The sequence below is a fragment of the Saccopteryx bilineata genome, chromosome 4 (genome assembly GCF_036850765.1).
Source record: "Saccopteryx bilineata isolate mSacBil1 chromosome 4, mSacBil1_pri_phased_curated, whole genome shotgun sequence".
NCBI classification, from domain to species: domain Eukaryota; kingdom Metazoa; phylum Chordata; class Mammalia; order Chiroptera; family Emballonuridae; genus Saccopteryx; species Saccopteryx bilineata.
The window spans coordinates 154,786,729-154,806,728 of NC_089493.1; the positions used below are offsets into that span (position 1 = coordinate 154,786,729).

At 47.5% G+C, this 20,000-nt stretch overlaps 1 protein-coding gene across 4 annotated transcripts in view; it reads right to left on the bottom strand.

The window, feature by feature from the left end:
* Window positions 1–12,382: 12,382 nt before the first annotated feature.
* The window catches only part of UIMC1 (ubiquitin interaction motif containing 1), a 164,181-nt gene continuing 156,563 nt past the window's right edge, over window positions 12,383–20,000 (bottom strand). For all 4 annotated transcript variants that reach the window (XM_066272305.1, XM_066272308.1, XM_066272306.1 and 1 more), the window contains 4 exons: window positions 19,265–19,436; window positions 15,993–16,056; window positions 14,534–14,570; window positions 12,383–12,857 (listed from right to left, as the gene is read on the bottom strand). In XM_066272305.1, the coding sequence (XP_066128402.1) occupies window positions 12,647–12,857; window positions 14,534–14,570; window positions 15,993–16,056; window positions 19,265–19,436 (484 nt within the window). In that variant the 3' untranslated portion in view covers window positions 12,383–12,646. The remainder of the gene's footprint in view (window positions 12,858–14,533; window positions 14,571–15,992; window positions 16,057–19,264; window positions 19,437–20,000) is intronic.

Below are 20,000 nucleotides of genomic sequence, written 5' to 3' on the forward strand. Positions count from 1 at the left end.
AAGCCTAATAATGCCCAAGGTGATGGTATTAGGTGGGGCCTTTGGAAGATGATTAGATCTCACGAGGGTAGGGCCCCCATGAATGGGATTAGTCTCCTCATAAGAGAGGCTCCAGCCTGACCAGGCAATGGCGCAGTGGATAGAGCGTCGGACTGGGATGCTGAAGACCCAGGTTCGAGACCCCGAGGTCGCCAGCTTGAGCGCGGGCTCATCTGGTTTGAGCAAAAGCTCACCAGCTTGGACCCAAGGTCGCTGGCTCGAGCAAGGGTTTACTCAGTCTGCTAAAGGCCCGCGGTCAAGGCACATATGAGAAAGCAATCAATGAACAACTAAGGTGTCATAATGCGCAACAAAAAACTAATGATTGATGCCTCTCATCTCTCTCTCTCTCTCTCCGTTCCTGTCTGTCTGTCCCTGTCTGACTCTCTCTCTGTCTCTGTAAAAAAAAAAAAAAAAAAAAAAAAAAAAAAAAAGAGGCTCCGGAAGATCCCATACTCCTGCCATGTGGAGATACAACTAAAAGTCTGCAACCAGAAGAGGGCCCTCACCGGACCATGCTGACACCCCGATCTCAGCCTTCTGGTCTCCAGAGCTGTGAGTGTGGTAAGGTACCAAAAAATTGAAAAATTAATATTAATATTTTAGGAGAAAGAGTCAGGTTTTTTGCCCTCTTCTTTCTGTAAAGGTTGAGGGGAGAGAAATGTGGGAGTTTTCTGGCTTGCAGAGACATACTGTGTAGAAAACCCCCTTTTAGCCTGACCTGTGGTGGCGCAGTGGATAATGCGTCGACCTGGAAATGCTGAGGTCGCCGGTTCGAAACCCTGGGCTTGCCTGGTCAAGGCACATATGGGAGTTGATGCTTCCAGCTCCTCCCCCCTTCTCTCTCTCTGTCTCTCTCTCTCCTCTCTAAAAATGAATTAAAAAAAAAAAAAAAAAAAAGAAAACCCCCTTTTACTAGGAAGCTTAAAGGGCATTTTATAATTTGGGCTAAGCAAACAGAGAGATTTTGTAAATATGATTTTTATACTTGTGAGTGATTTGCACCATCTCAGGATGGATGACAGCATTGTGTTGTAAATAGAGAGATTTTGTGCTGAATTTTGAGTAGAAGGGGAGAGGAAACTCGGATTCCCTCCCTTCCCCCACACCTGTGAGGAAGAGGATAAACACCTAGCCAGGTGCGGGGGGGGGGGGGGGGGGGGGGGGGGGGGAGAAAGATTAAGCAAGCCCTTTTCCTCTCCTCTCTTTCTTTCTTTAATGGGCCATTCACAGATGCTTATCCCCTGGCACCCTGTAGGCTCCCCCTCCCATCCTGAAGGTGTATAGTTAATGTATATATCTCTAAACAACGGGATGACAAATGAACACTGAAAGATTTGGGAATGTCTTTTAATATGTAAAACAACATTTTTTGCTATTGTATTACCTTATAAGTTTTAATATGTAGGACTATTTTTATAAATCCTGTAGATGAATGTTATAAGCTTACTAATGAATTGTCATCTTCCTCTCCTCCTCCTTTTCCCCCAACCTGTGTGTAATCAAAGGTATATAACCAGCCTCAGGGCTATGTGCTGGACAGCACGATTTGGGTCAGCTATACCTCGTATTTGTCATATGCGGCCAGCATATTAATAAGTCTCCTCCTTTAATAAAACTCCTTAAAAATTCATTTGGACTTGGTGTCTCTACATAAACCCGGTGGAATGTTACTTTACAACATGAGAAATAAACTTATATTGTTTATAAGCCACCCAGTTTGTGGCATTTTGTCCTAGCAGCCCAAACGAATTAAGAAACCCACCATGGTAGGAGACAAGATACTGAACTGACTTTTGTTTTGGGGAAAATGGTGGGCAGATACTTTTAAATTCCAGGCTGCCTCAGTAACCCTGCTATTATCCTCAGATAGTACATCTGCATGACACCAGCATGGAGACCAGAGGTAGTAGCTCTTGCGTCAGTTCTAGCATGACTGGGCCTTGAAACACGCCAGACACCAGCCCTGCTGCACAGCTCATGGAGCACCAATCAGGCACATAGGCCCTGAAAGGCAGGAATTCGGGGCTGGGGTGGGGAAGACAGAGTCACCCACAACATAGCATCCTGCCTAGCCTGGAGTTTCAGTCTCTCCACTGTGTTCAGTTGGGAGAGGATATGGAACTGAATGTGAAAGGCCCACCTGTGATTCATGCTGTTGACCAGTCTGCAATCTCCTGAGCCAAGGCTTGTCTGTTTCTGGAAATCCCGTGTCCATCTCCCAAGGAGCAGGGGTTCCCAGCACCCTAGCCTGAGTATCAGGGAAGGTCTCTGTCAGGGCCTCTGGAGGGTAGAGGCCACCTGGACCTGAGGTCTGTGAACAGCCGATAGTCTTGGCTGTCGCAGAGGCACAGCAGTGGCCAGCAGTTCTCTTCAGACACCAGATGGCCACTGACCAACAAGGGGAAGGACAAATCTGACAAGGCTCCCTCATAGTCCCTTAGTGTCGATCTCCAGCTATCCAGAAGAAACTAAGTGGACAGAGAGAGTCAGCGGGATGAAAGGTGGCCAGAGCCAAAGCCTCCCTCTGAGCTGCACCCAGGTCAGCTTCTCACAGCAGACTGCTTGGCAACAAGGCAGACAGGCCCACAGTAACCTGCCCACCGTTCCCTCCATGCCCTGTCACTGGGATGTGCCTTGTAGCAACCTATACCCTTAGAGCTACTTTACTGTCAGGTCTTTGTTCATGATGATCTGTCTGGGATGAGTCTCTCTTTACCCTCCCCAGCCTTTTCACCTGAGTCTTCCTTGACAAGCTCCTCCTGGTCCTCATCCCAGCTGGGTGTGGCTTATGGATCCCAGAGTGTCTTGGATTTTCGCCCATCATTGCATTGACAATTGTGGGCCATCAGCATATGCTTCTTACTTTTTTTTTTTTTTTGGACAGAGACAGAGAGAGGGACAGATAGGAACAGACAGACAGGAAGGGAGAGAGATGAGAAGTATCAATATTTGGTGCAGCTCCTTAGTTGTTCATTGATTGTTTTCTCCTATGTGCCTTGACTGGGGGTGGGGGGGGGGCTACAGCAGAGCGAGTGACCCTTTACTCAAGCCAGCAACCTTGGGCTTCAAGGCAGCAACCTCTGGACTCAAGCCAGCAACCATGAGGCCATGTCTATGATCCCACACTCAAGCCAGTGATCCCGCGCTTGAGCCAGTGGCCCTGGGGTTTTGAACCTGGGTCCTCTGCATCCCAGTACGACACTCTATCCACTGCACCACCACCTGATCATGTTCTTCTTACTCATCTTTAGAGCCCTGGGGCCCAGTTCTAGATCTGACAAAAAAAATTGTTAATTTCTGTTAAATTTAAGAGCCCTCCCACAACGTCAATAGTCCAGGGCTTTTGAAATTGAGAGGAAAGCAGTGGCCTCCTCCTGCCTTCCTGCTGCACACAGCTTCGGCAGCCCTTCCACTAGGGATTATACACACTTCTGTCTTCCCACTAGTGTCATATCCACTTAGCACTCCCTGTCTTTCCCTCACCCAGCCTCTTACCTGGTAAGTAACTTAGGGCTAAAGCTGCCTGGCCCTACCGAAAAGAGCCCATCCAAATCTGAAATCTCCACTGAGTTCTGTGGCTCAAGGGAGAGGTATGAGGAAGTCAAGTGTAGCACGGAGAACATTAGCTCTGCTGTCAGAGAGACCTGGGTTCAAATCCCATTCCATTTGCCACCTGTAGAACCTTAGGCAAACCTCTTAACTTCTCTGAGCCTCAGTTTGTGTGTAAAACAGGAGGCTAATTTCTCCATAGGATTTGCCTTAGTTTGGGATCCCTCAGAATTAGACCAAATTTGAGTGCAAATAGTTTAATTGGGAAGTGATGCCAGCCAGGGGTGGGATTAGAATGACACACATGAGGTGCCCTGCTACAAAATGTAAAGAGACCCTCAGGTTCACGAGTGTCAACCTTGCCCTTACATGACCCAAGCGGGAGGTCCCACCCTGATCCCAGGCCTGACCCAGGAAGCACTGACAGGGGAGTTGGCAGTGAGGCAGAAAGAGAAGAAAGTCCACAGAGGGCATGTAATCAAATTACTGCTCTAGAGAGGGAACTGGAGAGAATTCACCCACCTGAAAGGTGAGGAAGCTGGGGTATTTATCCTCTAACTTCCATCTTCACTGGCCGAGGGCTGCTTCAAGAGCCCCAATTACCCAGGCACCTCTAGCCTGTGTCCCAGCCTAAAGAAGTGCTGTGGCAGAGGCATTAATTCTTGCAACAGGAGCAGTGGGCTACATACTAGAGTAGTGAATGCCCAGGGGAAATGGGCAAGGCACTACCTCTGGTAGAGGGCTATCGTAGGGATGAACGGAAATAACCACCACAATGCCTAACACAGAGAAGTCCCTTTCTCTTTCCCAACTTACAGCAATCACCTGTGAAGTTCATGGAGCTTCCTAGATCTCCACACATTGGCAACACCAGCAGAACAGCTGCTTCCTATCTTGGAAGAAGCAAAAAACCCACCAGTAAGAGAGTTCTAAATGCCCAGGAGTGGGTAGTTAATGGAGCTAAGATAGAGGGCTCGCTCCTCTAAGAACTGTTTCTTTCTGTATTTGCAACCCACCTCTGTATCTGGCTTTTCGGTTACTCACTGTAATGCTGCTCATGACAGAAAACTAGCATCATGTTAGTAACAGCTGCGGCTATTCTTCATTATCTTCTATGTGACAGACACTATGCCTTAAATACATTATCTTAATGCTGAAAATCCTGTAAGTATGATTTTTCCCATTTCATGGACAAGGAAACTAGACCTCAGAGAGCTTAACCTGTATCAGAAGCAGTGGTCTAGATTCGGGTTGATGTGACAGATGCTCTCTGCACTTCATCTCTTCACCGTTTCAGCAATGCCCCTCCGACGGGACCACTGTCAGTGGAGTGGTGATAAGACCAGCAAGCAGTCTTTACCAGACAGTGGGGTGGGGAGAGGGAACTGGGGAGGTGGCTGTTTCCCCTTGACTCCCCATCAGCTAACAAATAGCTCATTATTCCTGGTCCTGCTTATCTACATCATCCTCCAACTATCTGCCAATGACCCATGTTCTAAGTAGACTGCTCAATTTTAAGCTAAATAATTCACTTTATAGAATCAGCCCTTTCCCCTTTCTTATCTTCAGGCAGAGATAACATACTATCCTGTTTACAGAGCTCTACCTCCAATAAATTGTTATTTAATGAGAAGACTAGTGAGTCAAGCTGATGAAATTAACCAATAAACTAGTTTTCTTTTTTCCCTTAAGTGAGAAGCAGGGAGGCAGAGAGACAGACTCCCGAATACGCCCTGACTGGGATCCACTCAGCAAGCCCCCTATGGGACAATGCTCTGTCCATCTGGGACCACTGCTCCATTGCTCAGCAACCGAGCTATTTTAGTAACTGAGGTAAGGCCATGGAGCCATCCTCAGTGCCCAGGGCCATCTCACTCCAACTGAGCCATGGCTGTGGGAGAAGAGAGAAAAAGAGTGAGAGAGAGAAAGGAGAGGAGGAGGTGTGGAGAAGCAGATAGTCGCTTCTCCTGTGTGCCCTGATCAGAAATCAAAACTGGGACATCCACAGGCTGGGCCAATGCTCTACCACTGAACCAATCAGCCAGGGCTTGATAAATTAATTTTTATGATAAGGAAAACAGGAAAATAATCAACACTAGAGTCTAAATAAAGCATTTTCTTTAGGAATAAAGAGGAGCACTGCAGTGTCATTGCCATGGACAAAAAAATGGCTTTATTTGTTCTTCTCAGCCTTTGTTTCCTCATATGAAAACTGGAGAGGATAATACCTACCTCACAAGATTGCTGGCTGTAAAGATTAAATGAAAGTACATACATTGCTGAACCATAGTAACTGCTCAAAAAATAATTGGTATTACTTATGTGATGCTGGCCTCAATGTCAGTGCCATCCAACAGCAAGACACGAGAGGAACAGGCAGTGAGCCTGCCATCTGCCTTCCAACTCAGACCCTGTGTGCAAGGTGCCCAGGCAGGAAGCAGTGTCTTCCAACCTAGCCATCTCTCAACTCCCCAGTCTAACATACACCTCATTTTCACTTTAAAATAAAGGAAAAGGTAACTTTGGACTTGATATCTCAGAAGTTAGGAGTGTCCTTGTAGATCCTGTCCCAGGATCTTTTCCTGCTCAGTAACCACCTCCCATAGTCTCATTATGTCTTCACATCAGTTTGGGCAAAGCGAGCTTTCCTAACATCCTTGTTTGATCATCTTCCTCCAGTAGTTTCTTTTGCCCTTCGACACCCTCTCATGACTGTCTGTGCACTGAGGATATACAGCACACCTCTTTTCTGCTCTGGAAGCTCCTGGCCAATGTGGTTGAGAATGTGTATTTTCTACTAATGTACTGAACCAGGACCTATTTCCTGTCGCTGCTATGACCTCTGACAGCAAGAAAACCAAGCAGTTTTAACAGATGAATGTGCCTGGCATCACCACTGGTTAATCTAGGCAGAAAGAATAATTGCATAGTGTAAGGCCAGGAACCGCCATCGTGGCCATTCACATGCAGGTTCCCATTGGATTCGGGCAGACGATAAAGAAATGGCAGAGTCGGAGGATGGTGGGCCATCCTATTTATTGGTGTCTCACCAAGACAGGCAAACCACAAAAGAAGACAAGGGAAAAGCAGAAAACCAGCTTTTCCCATGAAGGGCAAGGGATCAGGGAAGCCCCTGCAATTGTGATAGCAGGAACTGTGTGTGCCAGCTCCTGGTCTGTCCCACTTTATAGTGTAGAAAACCAAAAACCCCTAATCCAATATACAAACAAGGAAGTCTCTGATACAAAGCCACTTATCCGAGGCATAATTGGATTCCTCATGAGAGTGCACCACCCAGATCATACAATCAGTCAAGGGTGTGGGGAAAAGCCCAGTCTCAAAACCAAACCCTAGGCTACAACGACCCTGCGTGCCCACAGTCCGTCCCCCATACCCAACACAAACCACAAGCGAGCAAACACATATATCATATTTACAAACTCATTTGACCAACATTCCACCCTTTTTGCTCGCTTTACAATCTAAACCACAGGTATCTTCCATGAAGGTCACTGTGCAAGGAGTGGGATACATTGCATAAACAGAGATAGTACAAATACAGCAATAGGATTAACAGATCAAAAGCTATGGATGAAATGAGAGAGCTGTCAGCGGCACCAAGAGAGGCAAATCTTTTCCCTCTGGCAGAATACAGGCCAGAGTTTTGTCTGCAGAAAGCACCGTAGCTGGCACCAGAGGCCGCCCTGAGCGGGCATACCAAACCTTATTGGCCAATACACCAGCATCTGCTGGTTCTATGTGTAGTAAAATAGGAGAACTCATTATTGGCCATAAAGAAATTACAAAGGTGCCCTTCAAAATGCTGTCCCCTTGAGCACTCAAGGGATAATACACTTCTACCTTAGGTGGCCAGGTGCTGGTTGCCCAAGGAGTTAACTGGAGGTCCACCTCTAACCCCTTTCCCCATGGTGCCAACAAGGCCACCCATCTCAGATGGGGGGCCTGTATAGTCCAGGGCCAAGTCCATTGAAGCCGTTGTCCTTTAAGAAGGGCTGTTGGGGCAGGCAAGAGCACGTTGCCCTGCTGTCCGAAACCTGGCTTGAGTAACATGTCCTTGGTGTGTATCTGCAACTGAATGGGAGCAGCTGTCCGATGCAGGAGGGTCTCTACTGGAGCTGGGCTTCCCCGTCGAGGCCGCTCGGGATCATAAAGCAGTGAGGGCTGCTGCCTATGTTTCCCCCCCAGCTAACAAGGGAAACGGGCCTTTAGGTTACCTGAACGCAGATGTGGGTAGACTTGATTGCGGCTGGAGCAGATAAGGGGAAATTGGATGGCCAGTCTAATAAAATTCTTTTGGAGTTTTGGCGGTAGCTTAAACCAGAACAGAAGTTCCAGCCACTGAGACGAAAGGCCCCAGCAGCTACCAATAAAACGTTTGGTGCGCGCACAGCTCGGTTACAAGATTATATGATAGAGACGGCCGAGGGAGAGGAGAACTCCCAAGACCCATTGTACCAGTTTGAATAGGAAAAAGGCCGAGGGACCCGTCTAACGGGTGTTGGCCTTGGTGGATACAGGTGCAGAATGTTCCCTTCTCTATGGAAACCCAGAGCAGTTTGCTGGGACCCCAGTGGCCATTGACGGTTATGGGGGCCAAACTGTTCAAGTGAAGCCAATAACTATTCCATTGGGGATAGGGAGACTGCCTCCTAAGCCATATAAGGTGTATGTATCTCCTATTCCTGAATATATTTTGGGGGTAGATGTCTTGCAAGGACTGTGGTTGGAAACTACAGCTGGGGAGTTCCGGCTGCAGATCAGGGTTGTGAAGGCCGTATTGCGGGGACACGTGTCACATTCCCCTTTGCAATTACCCGTCCCTCGGTGTGTGACTAACACCAAGCAGTACCGCCTGCCAGTTGGTTATGAAGAAGTCACAGGGACAATCCTTGAACTAGAAAAGGTGGGGATCATCCGGCCAGCACACAGTCCTTACAACTCCCCAGTATGGCCTGTGTGCAAAGCAGATGGAACCTGGAGAATGACAGATTACAGAGAACTTAATAAAGTTGTTCCCCCTTTGTACGCTGCTGTTCCCTCGATAGCTAACATGATGGATCGGCTAAGCCATGAGTTGGGGACATACCACTTTGTGGCAGACTTGGCCAATGCTTTTTTCTCTATTGATATAGCCGCAGAGAGTCAAGACCAATTTGCCTTCAGTTGGGAAGGGAGACAATGGATCTTTACAGTGTTACCTCAGGGCTATTTGCATAGCCCCACCTTGTGCCATGGGCTGGTGGCTGCTGACCTGGCTAAATGGAAACAGCCAGAGGTAGTCCGCATGTACCATTATATTGATATTATGCTAACTAGTGATTCTCTTTCAGAATTGGAGCAAGCAGTCCCTACCCTGCTATCCCATTTGAAAGCATGTGGCTGGGCAGTTAACGAGAACAAATTACAAGGACCTGGGTTATCTGTTAAATTCTTGGGAGTTGTCTGGTCGGGTAAGACAAAGGTTATCCCTGACGCAGTTATAGATAAGATTCAAGCATACCCCGTGCCCACTACGGTAAAAGTTACAGGAATTCTTAGGTTTGTTGGGGTATTGGTGAGCATTTATACCGCATTTGGCTCAGTTACTACGCCCCTTGTACAACCTTATTCGAAAGGGGGTTCGCTGGGATTGGACTGAGCAGGCGCAAGGTTCATTTGCAGCTGCTAAGAGAGCTGTCAAGGTGGCACAGGCCTTGAATGTGTTTGATCCTGCCAGGCCCTGTGAGCTGGATGTTCATGTAATCTCGGAGGGGTTTGGATGGGGCTTGTGGCAGTGGACAGAGCGCTTAACGGCAACCTATTGGATTTTGGTCCCAATTGTGGAAAGGTGCTGAAGTTCGTTACTCATTAGTAGAGAAGCAGCTGGCAGCTGTGTATGCTGCCCTCCTGGCAATTGAGAGTATTACAACCACAACACCAGTTACAGTCAAAACAACATACCCTATAGCTGGATGGGTGAGAGATTGGGCAACTAAACCACGTAGTGGTATGGCCCAAATGTCTACCCTGGCCAAGTGGGGTGCCTATCTGCAACAACGCTGTGCTCTTAGCACGAGCCCATTGAGGGCAGAACTGCAGGAAGTCTTGGGTCCAGTCACCTATGCGACCTTAGAGTCAGGTGCAACTGGGGCTCAGGAGGCAGAACCTGAGGTCAGTCCCTACCAGGAGGGGCGGGTGCCCATCCCCGAAGATGCCTGGTATACTGATGGTTCCAGCAGGGGCCAACCTGCCAAATGGACAGCTATCGCCTTCCATTCGGCCACTGAGACTATTTGGATGGACACGGGTACAGGCCAAAGCAGCCAATGGGCAGAATTAAGAGCTGTTTGGCTAGTTGCCCATAATGAACCTTCACCTCTGGTGATCTGTACTGACAGTTGGGCTGTCTATCGTGGACTGACCCTTTGGATTGCTACTTGGCACATTAACCAGTGGATGGTAATGCACCATCCACTATGGGGTCAGGCCATGTGGCAGGACTTATGGGAAATAGGACACCAGAAGCAGGTGACAGTATATCATGTCACAGGGCATGCCCCTCTAGCCCATCCTGGGAATGATGAGGCAGATACGTTGGCAAGGGTGCGATGGTTGGAGACTGCACCTGCAGGTGATGTGGCACAGTGGCTCCACCGGCGCCTGCTCCATGCAGGACAGAAAACTATGTGGGCTACGGTTAAGGCTTGGAACTTGCCTGTGTCCTATGCAGAGGTACTTGCAGCCTGTGAGCAATGTGCAGTATGTTCCAAGGAGCACCCTCGGAGACCACTACTGTCACCTGGACAGATCCAGAGGGGTCATGTTCCACTGACACTATAGCAGATAGACATCATTGGACCCTTACCAAAGTCAGAAGGGTACCAGTATGCAGTCACTTGTGTAGATACTGCCACCGGGCTGCTTGCTGCTTATCCTGCTCATAACCCTGACCAGAGGGCAGTCATACAGGCTCTGAGTGCTGCATACGGGCGACCACTGGTCCTTGAAAGTGACAATGGTACCCACTTCACTGGTTCAATGGTGAGGCAATGGGCTCAAAAGCTGGGGGTGGACTGGAAGTATCATGTTCCCTACCACCCCCAGGCTGCTGGTATCACTGAGCGGTATAATGGACTCTTAAAGCAGGGACTGCGACAGGAGGGGGGCACCGGCTCTCTTACTGGATGGACACGCGCTTATGGACAGTACTTCGGATTTTGAATGAGCGACCTCGATGGGGAAGCCCAGCTCCAGTAGAGGCCCTCCTGCATCGGACAGCTGCTCCCATTCAGTTGCAGATACGCACCAAGGACATGTTACTCAAGCCAGGTTTCGGACAGCAGGGCAACGTGCTCTTGCCTGCCCCAACAGCCCTTCTTAAAGGACAACGGCTTCAATGGACTTGGCCCTGGACTATACAGGCCCCCCATCTGAGATGGGTGGCCTTGTTGGCGCCATGGGGAAAGGGGTTAGAGGTGGACCTCCAGTTAACTCCTTGGGCAACCAGCACCTGGCCACCTAAGGTAGAAGTGTATTATCCCTTGAGTGCTCAAGGGGATAGCATTTTGAAGGGCACCTTTGTAATTTCTTTATGGCCAATAATGAGTTCTCCTATTTTACTACACATAGAACCAGCAGATGCTGGTGTATTGGCCAATAAGGTTTGGTATGCCCGCTCAGGGCGGCCTCTGGTGCCAGCTACGGTGCTTTCTGCAGACAAAACTCTGGCCTGTATTCTGCCAGAGGGAAAAGATTTGCCTCTCTTGGTGCCGCTGACAGCTCTCTCATTTCGTCCATAGCTTTTGATCTGTTAATCCTATTGCTGTATTTGTACTATCTCTGTTTATGCAATGTATCCCACTCCTTGCACAGTGACCTTCATGGAAGATACCTGTGGTTTAGATTGTAAAGCGAGCAAAAAGGGTGGAATGTTGGTCAAATGAGTTTGTAAATATGATATATGTGTTTGCTCGCTTGTGGTTTGTGTTGGGTATGGGGGACGGACTGTGGGCACGCAGGGTCGTTGTAGCCTAGGGTTTGGTTTTGAGACTGGGCTTTTCCCCACACCCTTGACTGATTGTATGATCTGGGTGGTGCACTCTCATGAGGAATCCAATTATGCCTCGGATAAGTGGCTTTGTATCAGAGACTTCCTTGTTTGTATATTGGATTAGGGGTTTTTGGTTTTCTACACTATAAAGTGGGACAGACCAGGAGCTGGCACACACAGTTCCTGCTATCACAATTGCAGGGGCTTCCCTGATCCCTTGCCCTTCATGGGAAAAGCTGGTTTTCTGCTTTTCCCTTGTCTTCTTTTGTGGTTTGCCTGTCTTGGTGAGACACCAATAAATAGGATGGCCCACCATCCTCCGACTGAGCAAACACATATATCATATTTACAAACTCATTTGACCAACACATAGGCACTAACTAAAAACAGAATGTTCATGGACACATTCCTTAGGAGAATGGCTCTGGCTGGGAATTCCTAACTGGGTTAGGCAACGAGAGGAGGCAACAGGTCACTGAGTGGGAGGACAGCAGAACAAGTGGTGTGTCTCAATGCTGTGGCACCTTGAAGAATGGATGTCAGAAAAGGTCATGGGAATAATCAGTGTTTGGAATTGTGCACTACACATTCAGTGAATATAGGCAGTAATATCAAAGGCCAGTGCAAGCTTTCATTCAGAAACATGTAATTTATGAGTCTGAGTACTAGCTCCACAATTAAAATATCCCCACCAAACCCCGTAACACAGAGGAAAAATGGAAGACCTCCATTTCATTGAAATAAGGTTTCATACAAACATAGATAAATATATTTAAATTTTCTCTTAACTATAAGTAAATTCAAACAGGCTGTTATAAAACAGAACACTGTACACAGGTGTCTGGACAGAGTATAGAAAATAAAAACCAGAATGCTGAGTGGGTGCTGGTGGTAGAAACGGCAGGGCCAACACACATCCAACAATGAGCTGGGGACCACTAAGACTTAATGAACATAACTTGCCCCTATTGCTAATGGTTTTGTCAACCTTCGGATCCTAGAAATTCAGGATTTTCTTCTTCTTCCTCTGCCTGCTTTGGACCGTGTCCGGCTACCTGGCTGAACAGTAAACTGCTTTTTAAAGTCCACTAAGCAATCTGTGGCTTCTGAAATGGAAACAGAAGACTTGAAGGGAGACTCCTTTAAGTCAAGAGGTGCAAGGAGACTCTGCATCTCTCTGCTGTAGCCTGCTTCTTCCATCCCTGGTGAGTTTACCCTAGAAAAAGGAGAAAAAAATTCAGAATTCAATATGTACCTGCTAATGAGCTTAGTTCACATAATCTTTGTAATCATCCAACCAGATAAGTACTATTATTCCTGTAAAACCAGCAGCCACGGCCAGGGCTGCCATCACAGCAGCCCGGCCCATGCAGGTTCGCATTGGATTCGGACAGTCGGTAAAGAAACAACAGAGCCAAAAACTGATAGGCCATTTTCTTTAATTCTAGCTTGCACCCGGCGGGCAAGTAAAAATACACACTGGGCTCCAAAACCCATTCATTCACATTCAGTGCTCACAAAGCTACTGATTTTATCCGAGTTTCCTAGAATCAAAGGTTTTTAGCTCACCAGCCTTATTCTCCTCAGTTCCCCATCTCCTTCCTTATCCCAGATACAAACTCTGCACAAACTGGCATCTCACTCAGCACTCCGCCATCTTGGCTGCTTCTCCTGGCCACATGGCCTCTTTCTGCTCTCTGCTCTGCTCCCTCTGCTCTCTCATGCTAATCATCCCAGGAACCAAGAGAGCAAGCTCTCGTTCTGCCCCCATTTTATAGTGTAGAAATCCAAACCTTTAATCCAATATACAAAATAGGGAAGTCTCTAATACAGTCTCTTCTCTGAGGCATGATTGGATTGTACCGCCCCACATCAAAAAGGGTGGGAAAGGCTTAATCCCAAAACCAAGCCCCAGGCTACAACGATCCTGCCTGCCCCCCAACACACATTAATATCACCTGGGCAACGGCCTCCTCGTGGGCAGCACCATTTTTAACAAAGTGAGCATAATACATTTTATCTGCCCAACAATTCCCCTTTTACAGATAAGGACACTGGGTAAACCATATACCTAACGTCACACAGTTGGGCAGTAAGAGAATGAGGGTTCAAACCCAAATTCCAAACTTCTTAAATCCAAGCCCGAAGACCAGGGTGGGGGTGGGAGGGATAGAGGTAGACAGGAGTAAGAAATAGCTTTTGCTCTGCTTCTTTTTATACTGTAAGTGAACTGAGCTATCACCCAATTCTTATTCAAGATATGCAAAGGTCTTGGAGGTATACAGAGGTCAAACAGTTCCCAGAGTGATTTCCTTCCTCCCTTCCTCCCTTCCTCCCTCTCTCCCTTCTTTCCCTCCCTCCCTCCCTCCCTTCCTTCCTTTTTTCATTTTTATTAAGTGAGAGGCAGGAAGACAGAAAGACTCCTGCATGCACCCCAACCGGGATTCACCCAGCAAGCCCACTAGAGGGCAATAATCTGCCCATCTGGGGCCTGCTGCTCCATTGCTCTGAACAGAGCTATTTCAGCACCTGAGGCAAGGCCAAAGAGTCATCCTCAGACTCAGGGCCAAAATTCGAGCCACGGCTGAGGAGGAGAGGGAGAGAGGGAGAGAAGGAGAGAGGGAGAGAGGGAAGGAGGGAGAGAGAGAGAGAAAGAGAGAGAGGGGGGAGGGGGAGGGGTGGAGAAACAGATGGTCACTTTTCCAGTGTAGCTTAACCGAGAATCAAACCTGGGACTTCCACTCGCTGATACTCTACTGCTGAGCCAACCGGCCAGGGCCCCAGAGTGATTTCTACCTTCTGTGTATATCACACTATACACAGAACCCAGGACCAGGCCAGCACTTTTCTACAACTGCTGACAGCCACACTTCAATGCACACCCCAATTCACCTGAAGGCCACCGTTTCTGTAGACTTGGTCTTTATCTCTGCATCAGTGAGAGGAGAGAAAAAGCAGTAACGCTGTTAGTAGTGCTGTAATCATACCGCTCCTCACTGATTATGTGCTTCCTGTGTTCTTGGCACTGCTTTTCATCAGGCTCATCCAGGTAACCCAGCCCCCCAACTCCCAGACCAATGGAATGTGAGTGTTTGCCATCCTAGAGGCTCAGTAGCAGAAGTACTGAGATGAACACTTCTGAATGAACAACTTCTGAATAAATCCACTTCAAATCTGGACTTGAAGAACAAGGAGTTCCAAGGGAAATCTGCCACCTCCAGAGACTCACAACCTGCTCATCTAGAGGCAACAGGACATGGGGCTCAGAGAGGCTGCCTTTTTATAAAAGTCACCAGAAAGGGTTAAGCAAAAGTTCCTCTTCCACCTGCATCTAGCAAATTTCAACAATAGCAGCTAATAACAATCACAGTAATAATAGCAGCTAACACTGATCAAGGGTCTACTTGTGCCAGGGAATATTTTTGTTGTTGTTTTTTTGTTTTTTGTATTTTTCCGAAGCTGGAAATGGGGAGAGACAGTCAGACAGACTCCCGCATGCGCCCGACGGGGATCCACCTGGCACACCCACCAGGGGCGATGCTCTGCCCCTCCGGGGCGTCGCTCTGTCTCGACCAGAGCCACTCTAGCGCCTGGGGCAGAGACCAAGGAGCCATCCCCAGCGCCCGGGTCATCTTTGCTCCAATGGAGCATTGGCTGCAGGAGGGGAAGAGAGAGACAGAGAGGAAGGAGGGGGGGATGGAGAAGCAAATGGGCGCTTCTCCTATGTGCCCTGGCCGGGAATTGAACCCGGGTCCCCCGCACGCCAGACCGACGCTCTACCACTGAGCCAACCGGCCAGGGCCCTTCAGGGAATATTTTTGGAACTTTATTAGATATAACCCTTACAATCTGTGAAGTTGATATTACTAACTCTATGCAATGCTTGTAACCAACCTACTCTACTGCTCCCTAACACTAGGCACAAAGAGACAGAGTCACTTCTTGCAATCCTTCAGGAGCACAGGTTGGGATACTAAGCTAAGGTAACATAGGAATGAAGCATAAAATATTAGCAGGAGGAGGTAACGTCGGCACCTCTGATTCTCCATGCCTGTTCCTTAAGAAAGTACTTGGGTCTTGTATCATTGCCCTGACATTGGAAATGTTTTCTCCCAGATCAACAGGCATTCCTGAAAGTTTAGGCTTTATAAAATCTGAAACAAAATGCATGATGAATAAGACAAGCTATCTCTCCATCTTCTGTAGACAGAGACGACCTAGTCTGAGTCTCAAAGACCAGCTACTTAGGTCAAATGTGCACCTACATAACTCCAACAAACAGGGAGTTGGCAGTGGTTCTTTTCTGTAAGGTCTTAGCTAGAAGCTTAGAAAACTGGTCCTGGGTCCTTACCTGCAGTCTTGTGCTCAGACTGATCCAAGAGACTGAGGAGTCGGCCTTCATTACAATCTTTTTCCTGTGACAGAGGAAAACAAATGAAAAGGGAGGGTTACCTCACAGCTGAGAATCTAAAATTCCTTAGCCCAGATCACACCTGTCTCCAAGAGAAAGAGGTGTGGAGGTATACCTCTAGGGAAATCTTCCGCTTTCTAATAAATGAGGGTACACAACTAAAACAGCAAACCATGATAAAGAGAATACATCTTTATGCCAATATTATCCAAGAACAGACAGCAAAGAGAAGGCAAATTATTCCACCAAGATCATAATAAACAACAGTGGCTTTTGACCGATGATAGATTCGGAGAAATTTCACATAGAAGATAACAGTTCTGAGGTGACTTCTAGGGGCAGTGATGCCAGAGGAATAAACTGGCTCTATGGTATAAGCACATACCTATAAGTCCCAACTCCAAATTACCACCACAAAACTAACCCATTCATACAGGGGTCCCTTTCTTCTGTTATGACAGTTAATGACTTCTTCATCTTAGCATACAGTAATTGCTATGTGAGTAAGCCTACAATATGGAGCTGCTGCTTTATCTTTGATCCCTTAGCCAAGACTTGCTCTTCCTAATCTCTAATCACAAAGCCCAGAAAGCACATTCATCATCCCAGCGACCAGGGGCCAGACCCACAGCTTCCTAAGGCCAGGCACACAAAGCCTTCAAGAGAGTTGATTTCAGATAGTGGCAGTGGTGGTATGATTAGATAATAACCTTTTTGGAAAGCAATTTGGTAGTTTCATGAGATTTTACTTATTTATTTAAAATTTTTTTTTTCTTATCAAATGAGAGGCAGGGAGGCAGAGAGACAGACTCCCACATGCAACCCAACTGGCATCCACCTGGCAAACTCCTCTGGGCCTGCTGCTTGGCAACCAAGCTATTTTTAGCACCCGAGGTGAAGCCATGGAGTCATCTTCAGTGTTGGGGCCAACCTGCTCATTCGAGCCATGGTTACAGGGTTGAGGGGAAAGAAAGGGGTAGGGAAAGGGCAGGGGAGTGATGGAGAAGCAGACGACCACTTCTCCTGTGTGCCCTCACCAGGATAGAACCCAGGACTTCCACATGCCGGGCTGACACTCTACCATTGAGCAAATTGGCCAGGGCCAATTTCATGAGATTTTAAAATGTTTATATCCATTGCCCTAAGAGTTCCGCTTTAGAAAATCTATTCTAAGGAAATAGTAGTACAAAGACTGATTAATGTTTTAAATACAGTGTAATAATAATACAGAAGAACTGGAAAGAACCTGAATGTCCAACAATGAGAATGGTTAAGTGACTGAGTGATACAAACATTAAGAGTAATTTTTAAAAATAGTTTATCCCTGGCCCTGGCCAGTTTGCTCAGTGGATAGAGTGCCGGCCCAGTATGCAGATGTTCCAGGTTCAATTCCTAGACAGGGCACACATATGAAGTGACCTGCTTCACTTCCCCTCCCTCTCTTCCTTCTCTCTGTCTTCCCCTCTGGCAGCCAGTGGCTCAGCTGGTTCAAGCATCAGCCTCAGGCACTGAGGATAGTTCCGTAGATTTGAGCATTGGCCCAAGACGGGGGTTGCCAGGTGGACTCCAGTTGGGGTACATGTAGGAGTCTGTCTATTTCCTCTCCTCTCACTTAAAAAAAAGTTTAGCCCTGGCTGAGTGGCTCAGTAGGTTTAGCACATCATCCTGACATGCCAAAGTTGTGTGCTTGATCCTGGGTCAGGCTACATGCAGGAATCAATCAATGAATGCATGGGTGGATGGAACAACAAGTCGATATCTCTCTTTCTCTCTCTAAAATCAATAAATAGCCTGACCTGTGGTGGCGCAGTGGATAAAGCATCAACCTGGAATGCCAAAGTCACCGGTTCAAAACCCTGGGCTTGCCTGGTCAAGGCACATATGGGAGTTGATGCTTCCTGCTCCTCCCCCCCTTCTCTCTCTCTTCTCTAAAAATGAATAAATAAAAATAATTAAAAAAAATAAAATCAATAAATAAAAAATTGTAAATAGTTTAAAAATAAACGAAAGATATTTATGCTACAATGTTAAGTGTACATGCACACATACATATATAGTATAGTGCCATAGGAAAAAAAGTATGCATAAAAAAAAAAGACTGGCCCTGGCTGGTTGGCTCAGTGGTAGAGCGTCAGCCTGGCGTGCAGAAGTCCTGGGTTCGATTCCTGGCCAGGGCACACAGGAGAAGCGCCCATCTGCTTCTCCACCCCTCCCCCTCTCCTTCCTCTCTGTCTCTCTCCCCCTCCCGCAGCCGAGGCTCCATTGGAGCAAAGATGGCCCGGGTGCTGGGGATGGCTCCTTGGCCTCTGCCCCAGGCGCTAGAGTGGCTATGGTCACGACAGAGCAATGCCCCAGAGGGGCAGAGTATCGTCCCCTGGTGGGCAGAGCGTCGCCCCCTGGTGGGCATGCTGGGTGGATCCCGGTCGGGCGCTTGCAGGAGTCTGTCTGACTGTCTCTCCCCGTTTCCAGCTTCAGAAAAGTACAAAAAGGCCCTGGCCGGTTGGCTCAGTGATAGAGCGTCGGCCTAGCGTGCGGAGGACCCGGGTTCGATTCCCGGCCAGGGCACATAGGAGAAGCGCCCATTTGCTTCTCCATCCCTCCGCCGCGCCTTCCTCTCTGTCTCTCTCTTCCCCTCCCCCAGCCAAGGCTCCATTGGAGCAAAAGATGGCCCGGGCGCTGGGGATGGCTCTGTGGCCTCTGCCCCAGGCGCTAGAGTGGCTCTGGTCGCAATATGGCGACACCCAGGAGGGTCGCAACATGGCGACGCCCAGGATGGGCAGAGCATCGGCCCCTGGTGGGCAGAGCGTCGCCCCCTGGTGGGCGTGCCGGGTGGATCCCGGTCGGGCGCATGCGGGAGTCTGTCTGACTGTCTCTCCCTGTTTCCAGCTTCAGAAAAATGAAAAAAAAAAAAAAAAAAAAAAAAAAAAAGACTGGAAGAAATTATGCTTGATAATTTCCCCAATTCCTCATACTTTTTAATTTTATTTTTTCAATTATAGTTTACACTCAATAACTTCATACATTAAAAAAAACTTCCTGTAGTTTCTACAATAAGATATTATTTTTTAATTAAATGAAAAAATATAATTTTAAACAGCACAAGTCTATTTCAAGATAAACAGAAGAAAGGAAGGGAGGACCAGAGGGGAGAGAAAACAATGCAGAACAGAACTTGGAGGTTCAGGTAGCCTTTCCCAAAACAGCCCACATACCTTTGGGTTCCTCAGTGACTGCGGCTGCTTCGCCTCCACAGCTGAATACACTCTCCCACTCTCAGAAGGCCTATCGCCCTGGTCACCCCTTGCCAGCTGGAGACAGGACTCTACGTGACACTGGTACTCTTGCAATGGAACCAGGGATTTACAGAGGTAACATTTCTCATTCCTAGCCAATCAGAAGAAAGGGAGAAAAAGCAGTTTTAAGATTTGATTTTGCCACTGGTCTCCTGGATATGTCTCAAATTGTGTTTTTACGTCTCCAAGTTATTCTGTGGAGGAGATATGTCAACCAATGCAGATCTGCTCAGCAGGACCGCCAATAAAACTAATCTGATGACAATCAAAAGAACTGAGTGATTAGTAGTCTTCCCTAGCTGCTTCTTGGTACCCTGCTGTTGCAGCAGTGGGATGGTAATAAAATCAGCTCTTCTAACTATCTCAAACAATGCTGATTGCTCTTCAGACAAAATATTCTGTCAAACTCTTCTGAAATTAAGTATAGTAGTTTTTTCTAAGGAAAGTTAAAATTTAGACAGAAAAAGGAGCACCAAGAACATTAAATCAAGATGACAATTTACCAGGGTAGATGAACTTGTCTGATTAGTAAATCAAGATTGTCCATACTAGACTTCCTTAATTCTACAACTTGCAACATCAGCTAGGAAGTTACCAAAACCATGTGGTTCTGCCAGAGGCTCTGCATAATTTCATACACACAGCTTTATTTTTA